We start from the raw sequence: 18,625 nt of genomic DNA, 5'->3' as shown, positions 1-18,625 counted from the left end.
GTCCCCCACCATCGTCTTCTTCCTGTGAAAAAATATATATGTATATATACTCATATATATCACCATCTTGGTATCTGAGTAATTCAATCGTTTGATTAAGCATTTATCAACTTCCTACTGCTTGCAAGGTTTGTGCTAGGTGGTGCAATGGATAAGGCACTAGCCTTGGATTCAGGAGGGCCTGAGTTCAAACCCAGCCTCAGACACTTACTAGCTGTGTGACCCTGGGCAAGTCACTTAAACCCCATTGCCCTGCAAAAAAAAAAAAAAAAAAAAAAAAATCACACTGAAAAAAGAGTCCCTGCCCATAAAGAGATTACATTTTATTAAGAGAATTTAACACTTAAATATATAAGTAAATAAAAAAATTAATTTGCACAGAATGAAAACTAATAGCTAGGGGCATTAGGAAAGGCTTCCTGCAGGACTTGATACCTGGAATAAGCCTTTGTTGTTGTTTTAGTCATGTCCAACTCTTTGTGACCCTTTTTGGGGTTTTCTTGGCAAAGATACTAGAGTGATTTGCCATTTCCTTTTCCAGCTCATCTTAGAGATGAGGAAACTGAGGCAAACAGGGTTGTGTGACTAATCCAGGGTCACACAACTAGTAAATGTCTGAGGCCAAATTTGAACTCAGGTTCTTCTGACTCCAGGCCCAGGACTCTATCCACTGAGCCATCTAGCTGCCTTGAGCTAAACCTTTGTAGAAGCTAAAGATTCTAAGAGGTGACAGTGATGAAGTGTAGTCTAGGCATGCAGGACAGCTTGTACAAAGATGAGAAGATGGAATGAGGAGTTCTGGGAATAGTAAGTAGGCCAGTTGGCTAATGTATAAAATGGAGTAATGTGAAATCATTCTCCAAAGGAGGTTGGAGCTAGACATCTAAGGACTTTAAATGACAAAGTGAGTTTATCTTAGGTGCAATAGAGAAACTTCTTGAAAAGGAAAGTAACAAAGGTAGATCTATGCATTAGGAAGATGATTTTGGCAGCTCTTTGAAGGATGATTGAGAGAGGGGAAATATTGAAAATAGTAGTATAGGTGATAGGTGATGAGAATATAAACTAAGGTGGTGGCCATGTGCCTAGAGGTGGGGATAAATGGGAGTGATTTTTTTTTTTAGTGAGGCAATTGGGGTTAAGTGACTTGCCCAGGGTCACACAGCTAATAAGTGTCAAGTGTCTGAGGCTGGATTTGAACTCAGGTACTCCTGAATCCAGGGCCGGTGCTTTAACCACTGCACCATCTAGCTGCCCCGGGAGTGATATTTTTAAGTCAAAATCCAAGACTTAGCAGATAATTGGATATGGCCAGGTGAGGCAAAGTACAGAACCAAGAATACTAACAAGATTGCAAAGTGGCTATTTAGATGGTAGGTCCCTCAGTTTGGAAGAGGAGAAGATTAGGAATGAAGATGGTAAATTCTGTTTTGGGCATGTTGAGTTTGTCTATGGGACATCTCCAGGTGAAAATATCTAGCAGGCAGTTTGATGATGTCTTAGAAAAGAAATTAGTTGTAGGTATCTCAGATATAGTCGATATAGAAAGTTGGTTACCAACCAAATTGTACAATAGAAAATACTCATGTTGACCAAATCAAAGGTCTTTGAAGCTAGGATTTGTCTAGGATTACTTTGAGGTGGGAGAAACTGAAATTTGGAAAAAACTAGGTTAAAATGCTCTTTAAATAATTCTCAGAAGAGGTTTTAAGAGTTTGTGATATTCTATATGTGGCATTCTACACAAAGCCATGTTCTTATAAATTCTCTTAAGAACTGAAATTTCCTTTTACTCTCAATGGAACTAAAAATGACTGATGTATAATTAAACTTCAACTCCTCAAACCTGGAAACTTAACATGTTCCCTACTGTATTTAGAGCCATTGTTATCATGATTTTTTTTTCCTATTAAAAGAGTATATTTATGGAAAACATTCAAAATTATACCAATAAATGTTACATCTTGTTCTTCAGAAGCTAGTCATTGGATAAATAGAAAAGTTTGAAAACAATATTTATCAGGTTAGTTGTAATGTTTAGGGGAAGAGTTGCTTAACATTAACATTGTATCTGCTTCGAGATCAGCAGTTGGCAGTACTTTTGTAATTTGTTTTGCTTATTCCAGCAAAAAGATACGCTTAAGAATATTTATAGTGATCATGAGTGCTCTGTAGCTTCAGAACTCGGGAATTTTTTCAGCATCCTCCTTGCTCCCTTTACCAACCGCATCTCTATCTTTCTTTGCTCATTTGCCAAGGTAGTTGAGAGACAAACAACTAAGAAAATATCTACTCCCGCCTCTCCAAACATGGAGTTAGCACTACCAAAAGGACTTCAGATTTAGAAAATCTGACAACAGCCAGAAATATCACTTGTGTACCAGAGTCGTCCCCCCACCTCCCCCCCAAGTCTTCTCTAGGTTAAAAGCAGCTAAAAAAAGTGTTGGGACTATCAAAGATGGCAAATAAAGTCAGGCATTTTAAGAACCTTAAACTGTTGGGGGTAGGGTATTCATAGAGGGGAGCGCTTCATTTTCCGGTGCAAAATGGATTTTGATTTTGTTAGGGGGAAGGTCAGGGTAGAAGACTACAGCTTGTTTCCCCAGCCCCACCCCCACCTCCTAATCCCAATGAGATGTGAAGGCTTCCCGAATCCCTGCTGCGGTAAGGAGGCAAATCACCCTAGGTCTGGAGTTAAAGGGCTTTGGCTCGATTCCTTGCTACCTTGGACAAGTTACCTAAACATTCTTGGGTCTCAGTTTCCTCATTTGTAAAAATAAAGAAGGGGATGAGCTCGAAGTCCGAGGTAGCCTTTCTGTCAGCTTTATAGCCAATATCCTGGAGCAGCAATGGAATACCAATGAGAGTGAGCGTCCAGGCCGTGGCCCGGAGAAGGACAGTGGCTCCCTCCCTTCCCGCTCAGCACCACCCCTCAGCGCGCGCGCGCGCGCACTTTTATATGGGGCCGGAAAGGGGCGTGGAGACGCTGGGGAGGGACGCGCTGACGCCAGGTCCGCGGCGGCGACGGCCACAGAAGCATCAGCCGCAGCCCCTGGGGCCGCGCGAGCCTCCGTCCAGGTCGCCGCGTCAGCCCGGAGGGGGGCGGGGGGGAGGGTGGTCCACGGGGGGGGGGTGGGGCGGCGCAGCTGTTTTGAAGTTGAGCTCCGGCCTCTCGCCGCCGCAGCAGCCTCGGCCGGCTTCATGTGAAACTTCTCCTGCCCGTCCCCTCCCTCCCCCCGCCCCTCCCTCCTTTCCTCCCTCCCTTCCCAGTCCCCTCCTCCTCCTCCTCCTCCTCCGCCTCCTCCCTCTCCTTCTCCTCCCCCTCCCGGCCCCGCGCTGACAGCAGGGCCGGGGGCTCCCCCGCCGGGCTGTCTTTGCCAGGTTGACAGCGGAGGGGCGGGGGCCGCTCAGCCCGAGCCCCCGGAGCCCCTGGCGCGCCCCGGGGCCGGGATGGAGAAACCTTCGGCTGTGGCCGCGTCCGCGTCGGAGGAGGAGGTGCTGGAGTGGCAAGTGGCGAGCCGAAAGAGGAAGGCCTGGGCCAAGTGCCGGGACTCCTGGCAAGCGTCGGAGACGGAGGAGCTCTCCACAGAAGCCACGCAGGAGGACGACGACGAGGACGACCCGGACCTGGCGGGAGAAAAGCTGCCCCCAGCTGCAGAAAGAGGTCAGGCCCGACCCCCCTCCTCCCCCCCCCCCCGGACTGTGCGTCCGTCAGCCCCTCTGTCTGCCTGTTTATCTGTGCGTCTGTCACTTTGTCCGTCTGTTTGTCCAGTCTGTCTCCAGGCAGGGACTTTCATTTCTGCTAGTGAGGGGGGCTGCTTTGGGAGTAAAGATCCGACTCTGAACTCCCCCCAAAATAGACACACACACCACACACACACACACCCCAAAATAGACACACACCCTCACACAGACACACAAACACACACTCTACCCCCCTCCCCAACCCACCCTCCCTCCGGATAGTGAGGCAACCCTAGATTGATAACGCTCGCTGAAAGAAAGGGGAGGAGGGGATGGGAGGCTTCAATAAAAAGTATTTTGCCGCTTAAAATGCTTGGGTTGCCCTCTGTTGACCGAGGAGTATTCAAAGTAAACAAAGTCAAGTTAGATACTTGTAGCCTTCCAGCCTTTTTAACGCTTCTTTTTGATGCGCAGTTAATCGGGTCTAAATAAGACGGGTTTGGGACTTCCTCCTTGGATGGAAAGTGTCAGTGCTAATGATCTGCCTCCCCTAATGTTTGTTTTATAGGAAACGTCCCAAATGAAAAGATCGCTATATGGCTCAAAGACTGTCGGTAAGTCCCTTTTCATAATAAACAACACCCGGGGGACCGTAGCACTCCCGGGTTCCCTTGATTCTCAGTTTTAAGTCAAGACAGCCACGACAGATCTTTGTAAGTTATGTTACTTTCCCGTTTTCCTTGTTTGTACTTTAGTAACTTAAAGATAACACCGGGAGCCTTTATAATAGCCTCTGTGTTGGTTTTTAAAGGAACTGTCACGTTATTTGAAGGAAGCTTTACCATTTAGATGTTTTTCACCAGATCTGATGCCAACTTGTGTGGACTTCCTGGAATATACTGGTGCACACTGTAGTTACATTTCTCTGCCTCCACTATGTTTTGGAAACTCATTAGAACAAGTTTGTTCTTGTAGTTTTATATTTGGAGCATGGTTTTACCCATGTCACTGGAACTGAAAGAAAATAGCACCTTGAAGGTATTTGATGCTCTGCAGTAATTTAATTATACTCTTCTGCAATAGTGAAAAATGTGTTTTGATAAGGTATATAAGGTGAAGCACATTTGTTTGCTAATTTGGCTTATGTAAAGTTTGCTTTTTAAAAATTTTTAATTATTTGCAGGTTACTTATTATAAAAGTTTGGTGGAAAAAATATTTTGAACCTTTAGCTTCGTTAGGAGCACCAATTAGGCCTTGTATCAATGATCATTTTAATATTTCCAGCCCCAACAGCTGGTGGCATGTTTTCTTAAAGTAGCTCATCTTTTGAGAATGTCCTTTTCAAGTTATTTTTCTTCCTTAACGGCAGATGAAATCCTGACATTTGTGATGCCCTTTTTGATAAGTATTTTAGAATCTCTAAGCACTTAACTATGGAATTTAGTTGTTTTGTTTGTTTTTTTAAAGCAAGATTTTGAGACTCATTCAAAGAATCTAGTTAGAAGGCACTTTAAATATCATTTAATCCAATCTCTGTCAGGGAAATTTTGCCTGGTTATAAGGTGATTTCATTTGTCTTCCACCTGTTTAACTTGGTAGTGAAGCTCTAATTTGTTTAATGGTGTTAATGCCTAGTTATTTTACATGTTTGGATGGAAGATTTGTATAATATATTCAGTAATTCTTGAGAAAAAATACCATGAAATTGAATGAATCTAATTTTACTCAATTCTGATGATTTAATTATTTTGGATAATGATACTTTTGTATACTTGTTCACGTTTTTTAAATATTCAGTCTTCTAGTTTAGTTAAAGAATCTCAAAGATATTTTAGCTTTTAAAAGAATATCATTAAATTTTATTGGTTGAACTTGTGTGTATGTAGAAAATGTATTTCTTTGGTAAGAGCAAGAAAAGGAATTGTACCTTGTTAAGTATGATTTGCAGAGCTGAAGCATTTGTAGGGTAGGATATGATTACATAGTAAGTAAGAGTCAATATTTTTGGTTTTTAAATTGCAGCCTTTAAAATAGATGCAGGAGAAAAGTGTTTCTAGTCTTAAGTATTTAACCTTGCATGAAAATCCTTGGACTAGTTAGTTAGTATGTTAAGTATGTCATTCATTCTAGACTGATTTCTTGGTCTTTTTTTCCCTCTTAGATCTCATTCTTCTCTTTCCTTCCAATCACACCTGTTTAGTCCAAAAGTGGTATTTTTTTTTAACCTGTGACAGCTATAAAAGAAAAGAAGTTTCTCCAAGGTTGGACATACTGTCACAGATTTAGCTGTCTAAAAGGAGGCATTAAAGTAGGTTCTGTTTGGAGAAAACAAATTTTGAGATAACCTCTCAAACTTAGTTTTTGGGATTTTTCCTCCCTGAATGGGTGGACTATGTGTAATCTAGCATTATGAAGCCAAATAACCTTTAATATGGTATTTTTATTTTATATGTTCTATAAAATTTTTCAAACTGATCTTTGTTGTATTCGGCTAGAATTTTGAAAGTAGTCTTCATAAGTCCTATCTTTAATTACTTTTTTTATTTTTTTGTGAGAAGGGGAAGAAAGAGTTGTTCAAATTAGACATAAATTGGCTAAATTTTCATCTAATAGATGAAATCCCTCCAAGGATTTTTTGGGGGGTAGTTCTTAAGCATTGCTCAGTGTAGAAGCCAAAGAAGGTTTTTGGAAGACTATCAAGCTGTTTATTTACCATTCACTATAAGATGAATGTAACAGTATTGGCATCCATAGAAATAATTGTTGATGTCTAATTACTGCAAAGCAAAAAAAGTGAGTATTGGGAAATATTTATAATTGTTAAAACAAGCCACATACACTCAGATGTTTTAACATATAAGAAAAAAAATCTTAGTTCCCAAAGGTTTATTGAGATACACTTCATAAGTAACTTTATTTTTGCAAATTCTTTACTAGATAAAGCACTGGATTTGCTTGGTCCGCATTCTGATATATCTGACATTTTGAGGTTTAATTGTTATTTTGAAAATATTTTTTCTCTTAAATTGACATTGTTAAATTTATAGCAACTCAATAAATTACTCCAAAAAGACAACTCTCATTGTAAAATAAAAGTTCTGTTACAAAGCAAACTACAAATCTCATGCTATGATTTAATTTTTAATTGTTCCATACTGATTTTAAGTGGAATATATATATATATATATATATATATATATATATATATATATATATATATACATATATATATATATATATATACATACACTTTTTTTTTTTAAAAAGAAATTTCTAATTCATCTGGCTTTAACAAAGTAAGACACCACATTCTTATGAACAGAGATCATATAGTTAGTTGTGTGTAGATTTTAATGTTTATATCCAGGATTTTTGATACACAATTTTAAAAAGTCTTTTATTTATCTATTCCTATCTTGTATTAAGGCCTGAATTTTAGAAGCTTCAACAGATTTGTGTTTTCCTTTTTTTTGGTAGTCATTCTTGAAGTCTAACAAATATGAAAAAATGTGGGAGGTTTTTTTTTGGGGGGGGGGATTCATAAAATGTTAGACCTAGAAAAACAAATGAAACTTAAGAAAATAATGACTTGTTTACAAGTAGTATCAAATTTTCTTTAAGTTTCTGACATAAATATTTTGATCTACTTCAACTCTTTTTAAAATATTTGGCAGGACTGGTCTTATTTTTAAAAGAATGTCAAACTATGTCAATAATATAGTTCTTGCTCTTGGTCAGTCACAGACTTGAGCTAATCTTAGTGAACTGTTTTCACAACAAATAATTAATTCTTTAAGTATTGTGTTGTATTCTAGGAAGAGTGTGAAACTGTGATTTTACACTTATTATATAGCCTAGTAAGCAAGGATGTAAAGGAACAACATTTTTAAAAATTAAGACATTTATATGTGTTATGTTTCAGAACACCTTTGGGAGCGTCCCTAGATGAACAAAGCAATATTACACTTAAGGGTAAGAGAATATAACTTGTCAGTATAATTTTTAAAATGTGATTTCTCCTCTGTCTTGTTTTGGATGAAAAGCATATATTTAAGTCAAATGCAAATGTATAAAGTTTGCTGATATAGATAAAAAGTTTTCCCCATTGGTAGGCTAAATAAGAACTTACCAATTTTAAACCATAAAAGTAATTATTTCATGAAACTCACCTCTTTTGCATTTCTAAGTCTTAGCTTTCTGATATAATTAGATATGGTTGGATTTTAGCAGAATTCAGAAGTATTTATATTTAGTGAACTGGGTAATAATAACCCTTGTTATAATAATTAAATATTTCTTTGCTTATACTTGCCACACCTGAAAACTTATCACCTGTGCAAAACTGAACTTTAAAGTTCAAAGTACAAGAATGTTCAGGTAGTCATAGGGCTAATAAAAACACATTATTAAGCGATCTAGCTTGAGCTCCTGGTTTTTAAAGGAGAGGGTAGTAAGAATGACTGCTCTAGAATCTAGTTTTCAATGAAGCTCCTGGATAAGATATGTTAACTAATTAAACCTCATCCCGCCCCCCCCAAAATAAAAGGTTTAAATAGCTTATACTTGGATTTGTGAAATTTTATGAATTTGTGAAAATGTAATGTGGTCACAAATTATTATTTAAAATTTTTTTTTTGCTTTTTAAAGCTATCCATTATGTGATTTTAATAGTAAGTAATATCTGAGTAGTTTCAGGGTCTGAAATATTTCACTATATTTGATGAAATATTTTGCATGGTTAAATTTGTTATATTAATTGTAAATATTTAACGAGAATATCACCTTTCTATTTGGGAAAGAAGACACAATATTAAGTTTTCTGAATTCTCAAATGTTAATTTTCAGGTGTGCTTTTGAAAAATGGAGGAAGTTTTGAAGATGATCTGTCTTTGGGAGCTGAGGGTATGTTTGTAAGAATTAAGTAATTTGAATGCAGTATATATGCTTTTAAATGCAATATCTCATTCTGACAAAACTTTTTTTTCTTAATGGTAAGGAAATTGAGTGTACTTTAGAGTTGGCTATCCAATGAGCTAAATGTAGTTATATTAAAAACGATTTGTTTTTATCTACCAATATCTTTCCTGTGTGCTCTGATGCTCTAGTCATAGCATGTAGGATTAAAGTAAGAAAGCTTGTGTAAAAGAAACTGAATTGTCCATATTCCTTCCTTGAGTACCATGTTTAAATTTTCTATGGAAAGAATGCAGAAATAACTGAGAGAAGGAAACCAAAATAAATAGAAGTTGAAAATAACAAGTTGAAGCTGATTTTAATATTAAGTATGATAAAATCATGCTGGCAACTACTGCTTGTCATTATCTTCTGTTTTTGTGACTTATGCAGATTTTTTTCTTTTCTTTTTTTTCTCCCTCTTGTCTCCAGAATATTATGGAACAAGAAAAGGCACATATGCTACAGTTAGGATTCAATTAGAAATTAACAATGGGGAACCAATCATTTACTATATTAGTTCCTCAATAATGTGATAATGCTACAATTTTCAAATTGTTTCTTTGTGTTGAGAGCAAAACTTACTAGTTTAAAACAGTTTGGGTATTTTAGGAGTAAATGCTTATTTTAGTAGAGAAGTTTAAGTTGTTTTATAGCTCTCTTTTTGAATTTTTTTTCTAGTCCAATACTGCATTATTGATAGTAACTGTCATTATTATTATGTAATTACCTTTGTGCTGCTTACTCAAGGCTTAAGACAGTTAAATATTCAGAGTTTTAAATTGTTCTAAGATGATAAAACAACATTAAACTCATTCTTCTAAATAATATCCTTAATATTTGGTTGATTTAAAATAATGTATATAAGCTGGTATGGTTTGAACTGTAAAAAGTGAGAACCATAGGATAATTTCTAAAAATGTTATATGTGTTATTTTTGTTAATATGTTCCAAAGTACTATTTTTTTCAGTGAACTTGAGTTTAATACTTGCCTCTCAGCAAATTGAAAGTTGTGTAAAAACCCATATTATTATTGAGAAACATGTAAAATATTTAACAAATGTTTGGTGAATTGAATCATGTATAATCATCATTATTTTTTCTTATTTTTGAGAAATAAAAAAGCTTAAGATTGATTAAATGGGAAATGTACTGCCAGAATCAGTGTGTGTATATATATATATATATATATATATATATATATATATATATATATATATATATATATATATATATATATATATATATATATATATATGTGTAGGGGGGGGGTTGGGGTTTGTTTTTTGTGGGGTTTTTTGTGAGGTAATTGGGGTTAAATGACTTGCCCAGGGTCACACAGCTAGTAAGTGTTAAGTGTCTGAGGTCAGATTTGAACTCGGGTCCTTCTGAATCCAGGGCTGGTGCTCTATCCACTGTGCCACCTAGCTGCCCCCAGCATCAGTATATATATTAATGTGTTATATATGAGAAGTTGATTGCTTTAAGTGGGTAGCTTTTTAGCCTTTAAGGAAAAGCGTATTCGAAATATAAATGTTTTTAAGTTATACAAAGTAATGAGGGCTAGACAATCCCTCCCCTCACCTCCCTTTTAGGAATTATTCTTGTTTCTGTTGTCAAAAGTTTCTAATTAGCCCATTAGGGCCTTTTCTAATATGTTCTGTATAAGCATTTTCATTTATTTCAAATGTCTATGTAAAAGAATTCAGTTTGTAGGGATTTTTCCCTCTTATTTCTAACACTAAAATGGAATATATAAGAAACATATGACTCTTATCTCTGCATTATGCCTAATGGTATGCAGATTTGGAGCCAAGATGGGTATTTGAAATCTAGGGCACTAGTTATGATCCTGTGGCTAATTTACTTTCATATGTGCTGTATCATAGTAATCATAACTAGTAAACATTTTTATGATTTTTTTTTCTCTCTCTGCAGCTAACCAACTACATGAAGGTGATGCTCAAACTGAACCCTGGTATGTGCTTTGACTTTTCTTATTAAAACAATCTACCAGTAAAAGGCATCATGAAAAGTAAAGTTTCATGTAGTTTATTTATATTCACAGCAGTAGTGTCTTGGCTAAGGAAAGACGACTTCAGTTTCATCAGAAGGGGAGAAGTATGAATTCTACTGGCTCTGGAAAAAGTAGTGGAACAGTATCAAGGTAACTCAAATATTTTAAAATTATATGGAATTAAATTTTGTCTTGGGTGTCCTTCCCTTATTATATATAGATCCTGTTTTGATTTTTGAATTCTTGAATTATCTTCCTACCCTAACCAAATAAAATTCAAAATATCTTATTTTCCAGTATCAGCAGACATTTATTTTTTAATTGCATTTTTAAAATAACTTAAAAACAACAACAGCAAATTAATACCCTGTGGCACACTGCTTTAATTGAGCCATGAAGACTGGTTAACCTAGTTAATGGGTAAAGTCAGGGATTCTTAGTGTTTGTCATGAATTGCTTTGGCAGTGTAGTGAAACCAATGAACCCTTTCTCAGAATAAGTGTTTTATGTAATTGAAGACAATACTAAATTTCAGTTAAATTCAGTTACAATTTAAATTCACAGACCCCCTAAAATTTATCCATGGAGCCCTTGGGAATTGGTGGACCTTATGTTAATTCCTGGTGTAAAGGGTAGAATAGGAAGGAATAGTATGTAATATACCAGAGCTTCTTAAACTTTTTTCCACTCACGACCCCTTTGCACCTTAGAAATTTTTATGTGACCCTGGACATATAGGTATATAAAACAGGTATACATAACCTTTTACTGTTGCCAAGTTTTTTATAACCGCCTCATTCAGTTACACCATCCCATATGGGGTTGTAGCCCACAGCTTAAGAAGCTTTGGAATATACCATACTTATCTGAAGCAAAATACAAAATATACTTTAATTTTCTGAACCTTGAACCAAATCCATGCAATAATTTTAAAAATCAAAGTTCTTCTCACCACACATTTCTCATAAACCAATTTGAATTAGATATATATATATATATATATATATAATAGAAAAAACTCAAACTGGAATTTCAGCATCCTCTTTGATAACTTTATTTCAAGTCTTTGTTTTCAGATTTTTTATTATTTTTGCCCTGTTCACAAAAACAAAGCACAGAATCTGAAATAGTTTTAGAAGGAAATTTATTTAGATTGTTTGGGGGCTGGGGGAGAACTGGAAAGAAAGGTTGGCTCCTTCTCTCAGGGTTCTGAAAGGTTTATTTTATGTAGGATTTTGGACCCTCACATGAATCACATGTATGCAATTAAGCAATTTTTGCCTAGAGGCAACTCGAAAGCAAGGTAGATTGAGATGGATATTAGAAATAGAAACATTAACTAAAATTTGGGCAAAACCAAAACATAAGCATTGGTGGACTCTAAACAAGTCCTAGATGTGGTAACCCCAAACAAGAATGCTTTGGGTAGATTCAAGCCTGAGGGAATCCAACATACCTTGTAACCATCTCTAGCATTCCTAGAAAGTTACTACAGTCAGGTAACATTCTAGGTGCAGATCATGTAAAGTTGAATTAAAACAGTATAGTAATTTTTCTGAACAATATAATAAATCATTTTCCCCACAGATCTTCAAAAATCCTATCTTAGATTTCCAATGGGAGCAGAGTGGAGGGATATGTGTTTCATTGAAACCACCTTTTTTTATTATATTCTATTGTCCATATCTCACTGCTTCCATTGACTGAGCTGAATTCCTTAAAGGATCCAGGCCCCTCCCTATCTTACTATATTTGTCCACTGCTATCTGTACTCTTACTAGAAGAGATGACAAAACCTGAGGGCCAGCAAAAAAAAGCTCTACATCTCTTGGCACTGGAGTTCTATACATTTCATAGGGTATTTTTATTTCCTTCCTAATGAAGAAATTTCTTCCATAAATTGACTTTCCCTTTGTTTTCTCAAAACTCTTCCCTTCTCTTCCCACTTTGTGGGGTAAGGGAGGGGGAGAAGAGGGGAGTGGAGAAGGGAGACAACTACATTTCTTTAGTGGAAATTCACTAAAATGAGAAAGACAATAAGGTGAGTATTGATTCATTTAGAATTGTGTTGATTGGTTATTCTAATAAATTCCTTGAATGTAAAGACCTTTTGTTATGTAGTATGCAACATCTAAGACAATGCATGCTTAAAAAGCTTTTATTAACCCCAAAATGGATAATGGTATAAAGAGAGAATAGCAGCAAGAAAAACTTATTTTATCTTATTATACCTTTTTTTTAATACCTTTTTTTAAATCTTGGGAAAACAGGGATAGGTTGTGTAACAGGTCAGTTGTTTGAGATTTTTATCTTGCATTTTGCTTTATTTCCTACCCCCCCCCCCCCAACCCCCAATAGTGTTTCAGAACTGCTGGAACTTTATGAAGAAGATCCTGAGGAAATTCTTTACAATCTTGGATTTGGACGAGATGAACCAGATATTGCTTCTAAAATTCCATCAAGATTTTTTAATTCATCATCATTTGCCAGAGGGATAGATATTAAAGTATTTTTAAGTGCTCAAATGCAGCGGATGGAAGTAGAAAACCCAAATTTTGCTTTAACAAGTAAGTTCTTTTTTAAAAAAAAATGGAACAAGTTAATTATGATTTAGCAATCATAGTACATAGTAACTTTCTAAATATCCTTATTCTTCAGGAATAGTACTAGAAATGTACTTGAATGAAATAATACCTTTATATTTAAAATAAAAAAATAATGGTTTGAGTAATTTTTTATTATCTCTAACAAAAAATGAATAGTTTAACATAGCTTTCCTACAATTTATTTACAAAACTCATTCCATGGGTGTCTCTCAAAAATAAGGTGGTGTGGGCAGCTAGGTGGGGCAGTGGATAAAGCACCGGCCCTGGATTCAGGAGTACCTGAGTTCAAATTCGACCTCAGACACTTATTACTTACAAACTCTGTGACCCTGGGCAAGTCACTTAACCCTCATTGCCCAAAAACAAACAAAAACAAACAAACAAAAATAAGGTGTTGTACTTAAAACCTGTGTTGTTATTACCAAGAATAATTTACTTGCAAGAAACTTACCTGTTTTAGCTCAAAGTTACATGTCTTGTGTTTTAGTTTTGGAAATGAGAGGTAGGAGAGGAGCTTGAATCATTAGATGAAATCATAGACTAAAATTTCCCCAGTTTTCCTTAATCATTTAAACTCATTGTCTTTGTGTGTTCCCTCTATATTCTCTGAATACTTAATAGGAAAATAAAAATTTGCCAGGTGCACCCCATAAACATATACCATTTTATATTTATTTTGCTTTGTCATGTCAAAAACTGATAAATTCTGTGCTTTGTGTCAATACATTCTGTTCATAAAGGTACAAATGGAAACTATATGAAACTGATTAGAAAAGGAAAGGATTGAGAATTTTAAAATTTAATTTAATATGTCACAAATTTAAATTTATTTTTGTCTTCATGTAGGCCGTTTTCGTCAAATTGAAGTGCTTACCACTGTGGCCAATGCTTTTTCTTCTTTATATTCTCAAGTCTCTGGGACTCCATTGCAGAGAATTGGTAGTGTGTCTTCTGTGATTTCTAACAAGGAGACAGACACCCCTCCACCTTTAACTCGAAGTAACACTGCTAGTCGCTTAATGAAAACACTATCAAAACTGAATTTATGTGGGAATCAACTAGCAGGAGAAAGTACTCCATCCCCAACTGCTGAAAAGGGAAAAAATTCAAGTGTCGCAGGGACTGAAGAAAATGGCATTAAAAGTGATCCAAAATCACCCAAAAGTATAAAAAAGAAAGATAGTTCACCTTTGTTGGCTACAGTGAAAGAAGAGGCATCTGGTAATCCAACAAACATTTTGGGCAGTGTTAACATTGAAAGACTTTCTGATGAAGTAAATAGTAATTTAAGCCAAGGAACAGAAGACGATCAAAATAAGGAATCCCAAAGTCATGAAATTAGACAAGGTGAAAAGTCTGGCATTATAGACTCTAATTTCACTAGTGACTTCAACGTGTCCAGCAGTAGTGAGATAGAAAGCAGCAGTGAGCCAAAAAATGTACATACATCCATGCCAGATAAAGAACCATGTGTACCGATACCAAATCCATCCATAAAGAACATTATGATATCACAAAAGGACTCCTTTGAGATGGAAGAGGTAGGTAGAAAAATACTGGAATTGACTTCAAGTAATGTGCAGTTTTTTAAAAAGAATAAGTCATTAGTCCCTCTAATTCATATAAAACAAAGGGTTTATAAAATGAAATGTAGCTAATGAATGAAAAATAAAATTAAACCTTTCAGGTTTTGACAATGTTCATGTTTTTAAAAAAATCTTATTCATAGGTGAAATAAATGACCACTTGATTTATATATGTGTGTGGATGTATGTATGTGTGGTTATATATAGTTATGTAGTTTTATACACACACATATAAACACACATACATATAAATTAGTATGAATGAAGAACATAGGTTTTGTTTGGAGTTATGGGGAAAAAGAACACGATATTGGGCATTTGAAGAAAGGGTAAAGTATACATACAAAAGAGGAGACAATAGGTATTCAAAATTTCTACCTTATAGTTCTGACTAATGTATTTAGTGTAACAGAATTGGATATGACTAATTTGATTTGATTTGAAAAAGTTTAGATGTGCTAACTTTGAATAGCAAGACTAAAACTAAGTTACTAATAGAATGTAAACTTCTTGAGAGTAAAAGCTCTTTATTTTTGTGTTTGTGTTCCTAGCACAATGCCTCAAGTGCAGTAGCATTAATAAATCCTTGTTAATTAATGATTTCTTGCTCTTTGTAAAGCTTTATTGCTGGATCATGCAGAGTGGTCTGTAGCAATCAAAAATTTTGGTATCATCTGATTTTCTTGCATTTGTGTAGGTTCATTCATTTCTATTAACTTAAAGCTAGCCTTCTAAAAGATTCTAACTCTGATTTTATAAACTTTGTGTGTATCTGTGTGGATTATCTGATTTACTCCTTCTGAAATTTAATATGTTCTAATTTATCCTTGCACTAGAATGCTTTTGAAAAAGTTGTTAATCTAAAGTAAATTCCACTGCTTTGATCAATACTTAAAAAAATAATAAGTTGGTACTCATACTAAAAACGCCTTTAAAATACAATGTTTACTTGCTAAGATTTGAATATACTATGTTTCTTTTGCAGTAATTTGATGGCATACTAAAACCAGTATATAAACTACTATTTGTAGTGCTATATTTCTTTTAGTTTCTTATCTCAAAGTAACATTAGAAATTTAAACATTAGCCATAGTAATTTTTTACATGTTTAATTCTTTTGCAAATTATTTTTTTAAATTGCTGGTGTATTATTTATCTAAACTTGGAACTCTGAGATATTTCAGTGTAATTGCTGGGCCAGAGGGAGGAATGTATAGTCATTAATCAAGTGATTAATAGAAATTGCCAGTCCCACCCAGTCTTTCTTCTTAGCTTCAGTCCTGTATCACCAGTTGAATATTAGATATTGGACACTGAATGTCTGAATTCAGACATCTTCAATTTATTATCTTTCACTTTAAACTGTCCCCTCTTGCAAATATGTAAATTATTTTGCCCAAGGCATTATCATCTTTCCAATGTCTCTGGTTTATAATCTTTGTTATCCTTGATTCTTTGTCCTCTCTCTGTTCACATTTCTAATCAGTTGCCAAATCTTGCTTGTTTCTACCTTCCCTTTCCAACATCTCTTACATTCAACTCTTTTTCTTTATTCATGAAGTTACTACTTTAGTTCAAGTCTTTATCACCTCTTGCTTAGATAGAAACAGTCTAATTGGTGTCCTTGACTCAAGTCTCTCACTCTACTTCATGCTGAACACTGCTGCTAAAGTTATTTTCCCTAAGCTCAGTTCTAACCATGCAGCTTCTCTACTTAATCAATTCTAGTGGCTTCCTATCTCTTCTAAAATTGTAACTTCTCTATTTAGCTTGTTAAGCCCTTTACAATCTAGCCTCAGCCTACCTTTTCAGCTTTATTACTTCTTCTCCTGAGCCCTGTTATCTAGCCAAACTCTTCTTTTCTCTGGGTCCTCACTAATGACATCCCATCTCCCTGTTCCATGCCTTTGCATTGGCCATCCTCCATACTTGGACTGCATCCCCTCTTTACCTCTGCTTCATAGAGTACCTTTATTCCTTTATGATGTTTCTTAGTCACCATCTTATTCATGAAGCCTTTCTTAATAATTCCTTCTTCCCCTTGTCCCCAACTCATAATAACCTCCTTCCCTAAATCTACTTTATAAATTACTATATGCATGCCTATATGCATTTATTAAATCTATATATTTATGCTGAAAAGATTTTTATATATACTTGTCTAGAACATAAACTCATTGTGAGTAGGGATTATTTCATTATTTGTATTTTATCCCTAGTACCTTAGTATAATATCTGGCACATGGTAGACACTTAACAAATACTGTTCATTTCTGATAATGGACATAGAGGAACAACCATTTGTTAGTCTTTCTGAAAAAACTTTTATTCAATTCAATTGGAAGACAAATTAAAATTAGAAAATAAAACTGAAGAAATATACTTAGATTTGAATCTTAATAAACAGGCATCCTTAGACCAAAATAAGAAGAGAGTTCTAAAATAATCAGTATTCCAAATAGGACTTAAACAGCTAGTTATTATAAAATTTCCAACAACATATCTGAGGAAGGCAAGCATCAAAGACGATATTCAAACTGGTTTGGCCAGACTGGTTCCTTTTTGCTATCTGTTACACTGTGGTGGTCTTCAAGACCTTTCTCTCTAGAAGATACCAGGTATCCCTAGTTTAAGTCTCAATCAAATAATAGAAACCTATACCCTTAAGTGGTATGTTGCTAATTGCCTTTTCCCCTTTCTTTTTGGTCTTTGAAAACTGAAAATTTCACTTAGATCCAGAATTTTTAGGGTTGGTTCCTAGATAAGGAGAAACAATGTACCATTATAGAGCAGTAGATTTGTCAATAGGATTCCTGGGTTTTACTGTTGCCTTAGGCACTAGCTGTGTGACTTTAAGCATACCACTTAACCTTTCAGAGACTGTGTCTTCACCTGTAAACTCGGAAATTGTACTACCTAGCTTAAAAGGTTGTTGTGACTAAGCACTGTGCAGGCCTTAAAAGCACAATATAAACAAACATATCTGTAGTTGTCATTCTGTGTAAAATTGTCAAAAAGCCAAAATACTCTGGATTACAAAGTTAGATCTTTTGGTATGATATTTGGTAAGATTTGGTAAAATCTTAACCTTGATTTGTATAGATTAAATTGAGTGCTTCATAAAACATTTGAAATAAGGATAATTAAAGTTCATAATATGGATTTAAAATGACCAGCACTGTATTTTCAAGCTCCACACCCTCTCCCCAGCCCCCTTGGATCCTTAAAGAAGGTTTATTAAACAATGGATAAAGACGGGAAGCATGTTACTTTATTTCCTTTTCTCCCATTTAGATTTGGGGCATATTGACAGAAATGAGAACAATCTTATTAAAGGAACTTTTAGATGTCTGTGAAAATGCGTTGTAACTTTTTGTAGTCTCTTTCCTTTGAATTTTGAGTTCTATTGGGAACTTACTTCCTGTGAAGATAGCCAGTAAGTATGAGTAAGAGTTCTTTCAAAAGAGTCTTTTTCAGTAAGCCAGTTCTCTTTAATAGAGTAGCTGAACATCAGTCTGTACCATTGGAGGGGAAGGAGGCTTTTGGGTTGCTAGGTAAGGCATTAACTTCTAAAAGTGACATTGTGCCAGGAGGAGAGGAATACTACCAGGATCAAAGGTGAGAAGCCTTGGCAACAAGAAATCTGGCTTTTGAGAACCTGGCCATTGAGAGCAAAGAAAGACAATATATTAAATGGAAAAAGAGCCAAGAAGCTGGAAAGACTGATCCAGGTCTGTAAAAATGCAATTGTTTGATATGTAAAATAGCCAGATACCA

General features: G+C 35.5%; 1 protein-coding gene across 1 annotated transcript in view; it reads left to right on the top strand.

Annotated features, from left to right (window-relative positions):
• The first annotated feature begins 3,279 nt into the window (after positions 1 to 3,279).
• The window catches only part of ITPRID2 (ITPR interacting domain containing 2), a 49,092-nt gene continuing 33,746 nt past the window's right edge, over positions 3,280 to 18,625 (top strand). Inside the window, 8 exon segments of the mRNA XM_043993609.1 lie at positions 3,280 to 3,664; positions 4,253 to 4,298; positions 7,608 to 7,657; positions 8,531 to 8,587; positions 10,578 to 10,617; positions 10,708 to 10,806; positions 13,015 to 13,223; positions 14,109 to 14,803. Of these exon segments, the coding sequence (XP_043849544.1) occupies positions 3,451 to 3,664; positions 4,253 to 4,298; positions 7,608 to 7,657; positions 8,531 to 8,587; positions 10,578 to 10,617; positions 10,708 to 10,806; positions 13,015 to 13,223; positions 14,109 to 14,803 (1,410 nt within the window). The 5' untranslated portion in view covers positions 3,280 to 3,450.

Source organism: Dromiciops gliroides, chromosome 3 (assembly GCF_019393635.1).
Source record: "Dromiciops gliroides isolate mDroGli1 chromosome 3, mDroGli1.pri, whole genome shotgun sequence".
NCBI classification, from domain to species: domain Eukaryota; kingdom Metazoa; phylum Chordata; class Mammalia; order Microbiotheria; family Microbiotheriidae; genus Dromiciops; species Dromiciops gliroides.
This window is presented reverse-complemented; position numbering and strand designations above follow the sequence as displayed.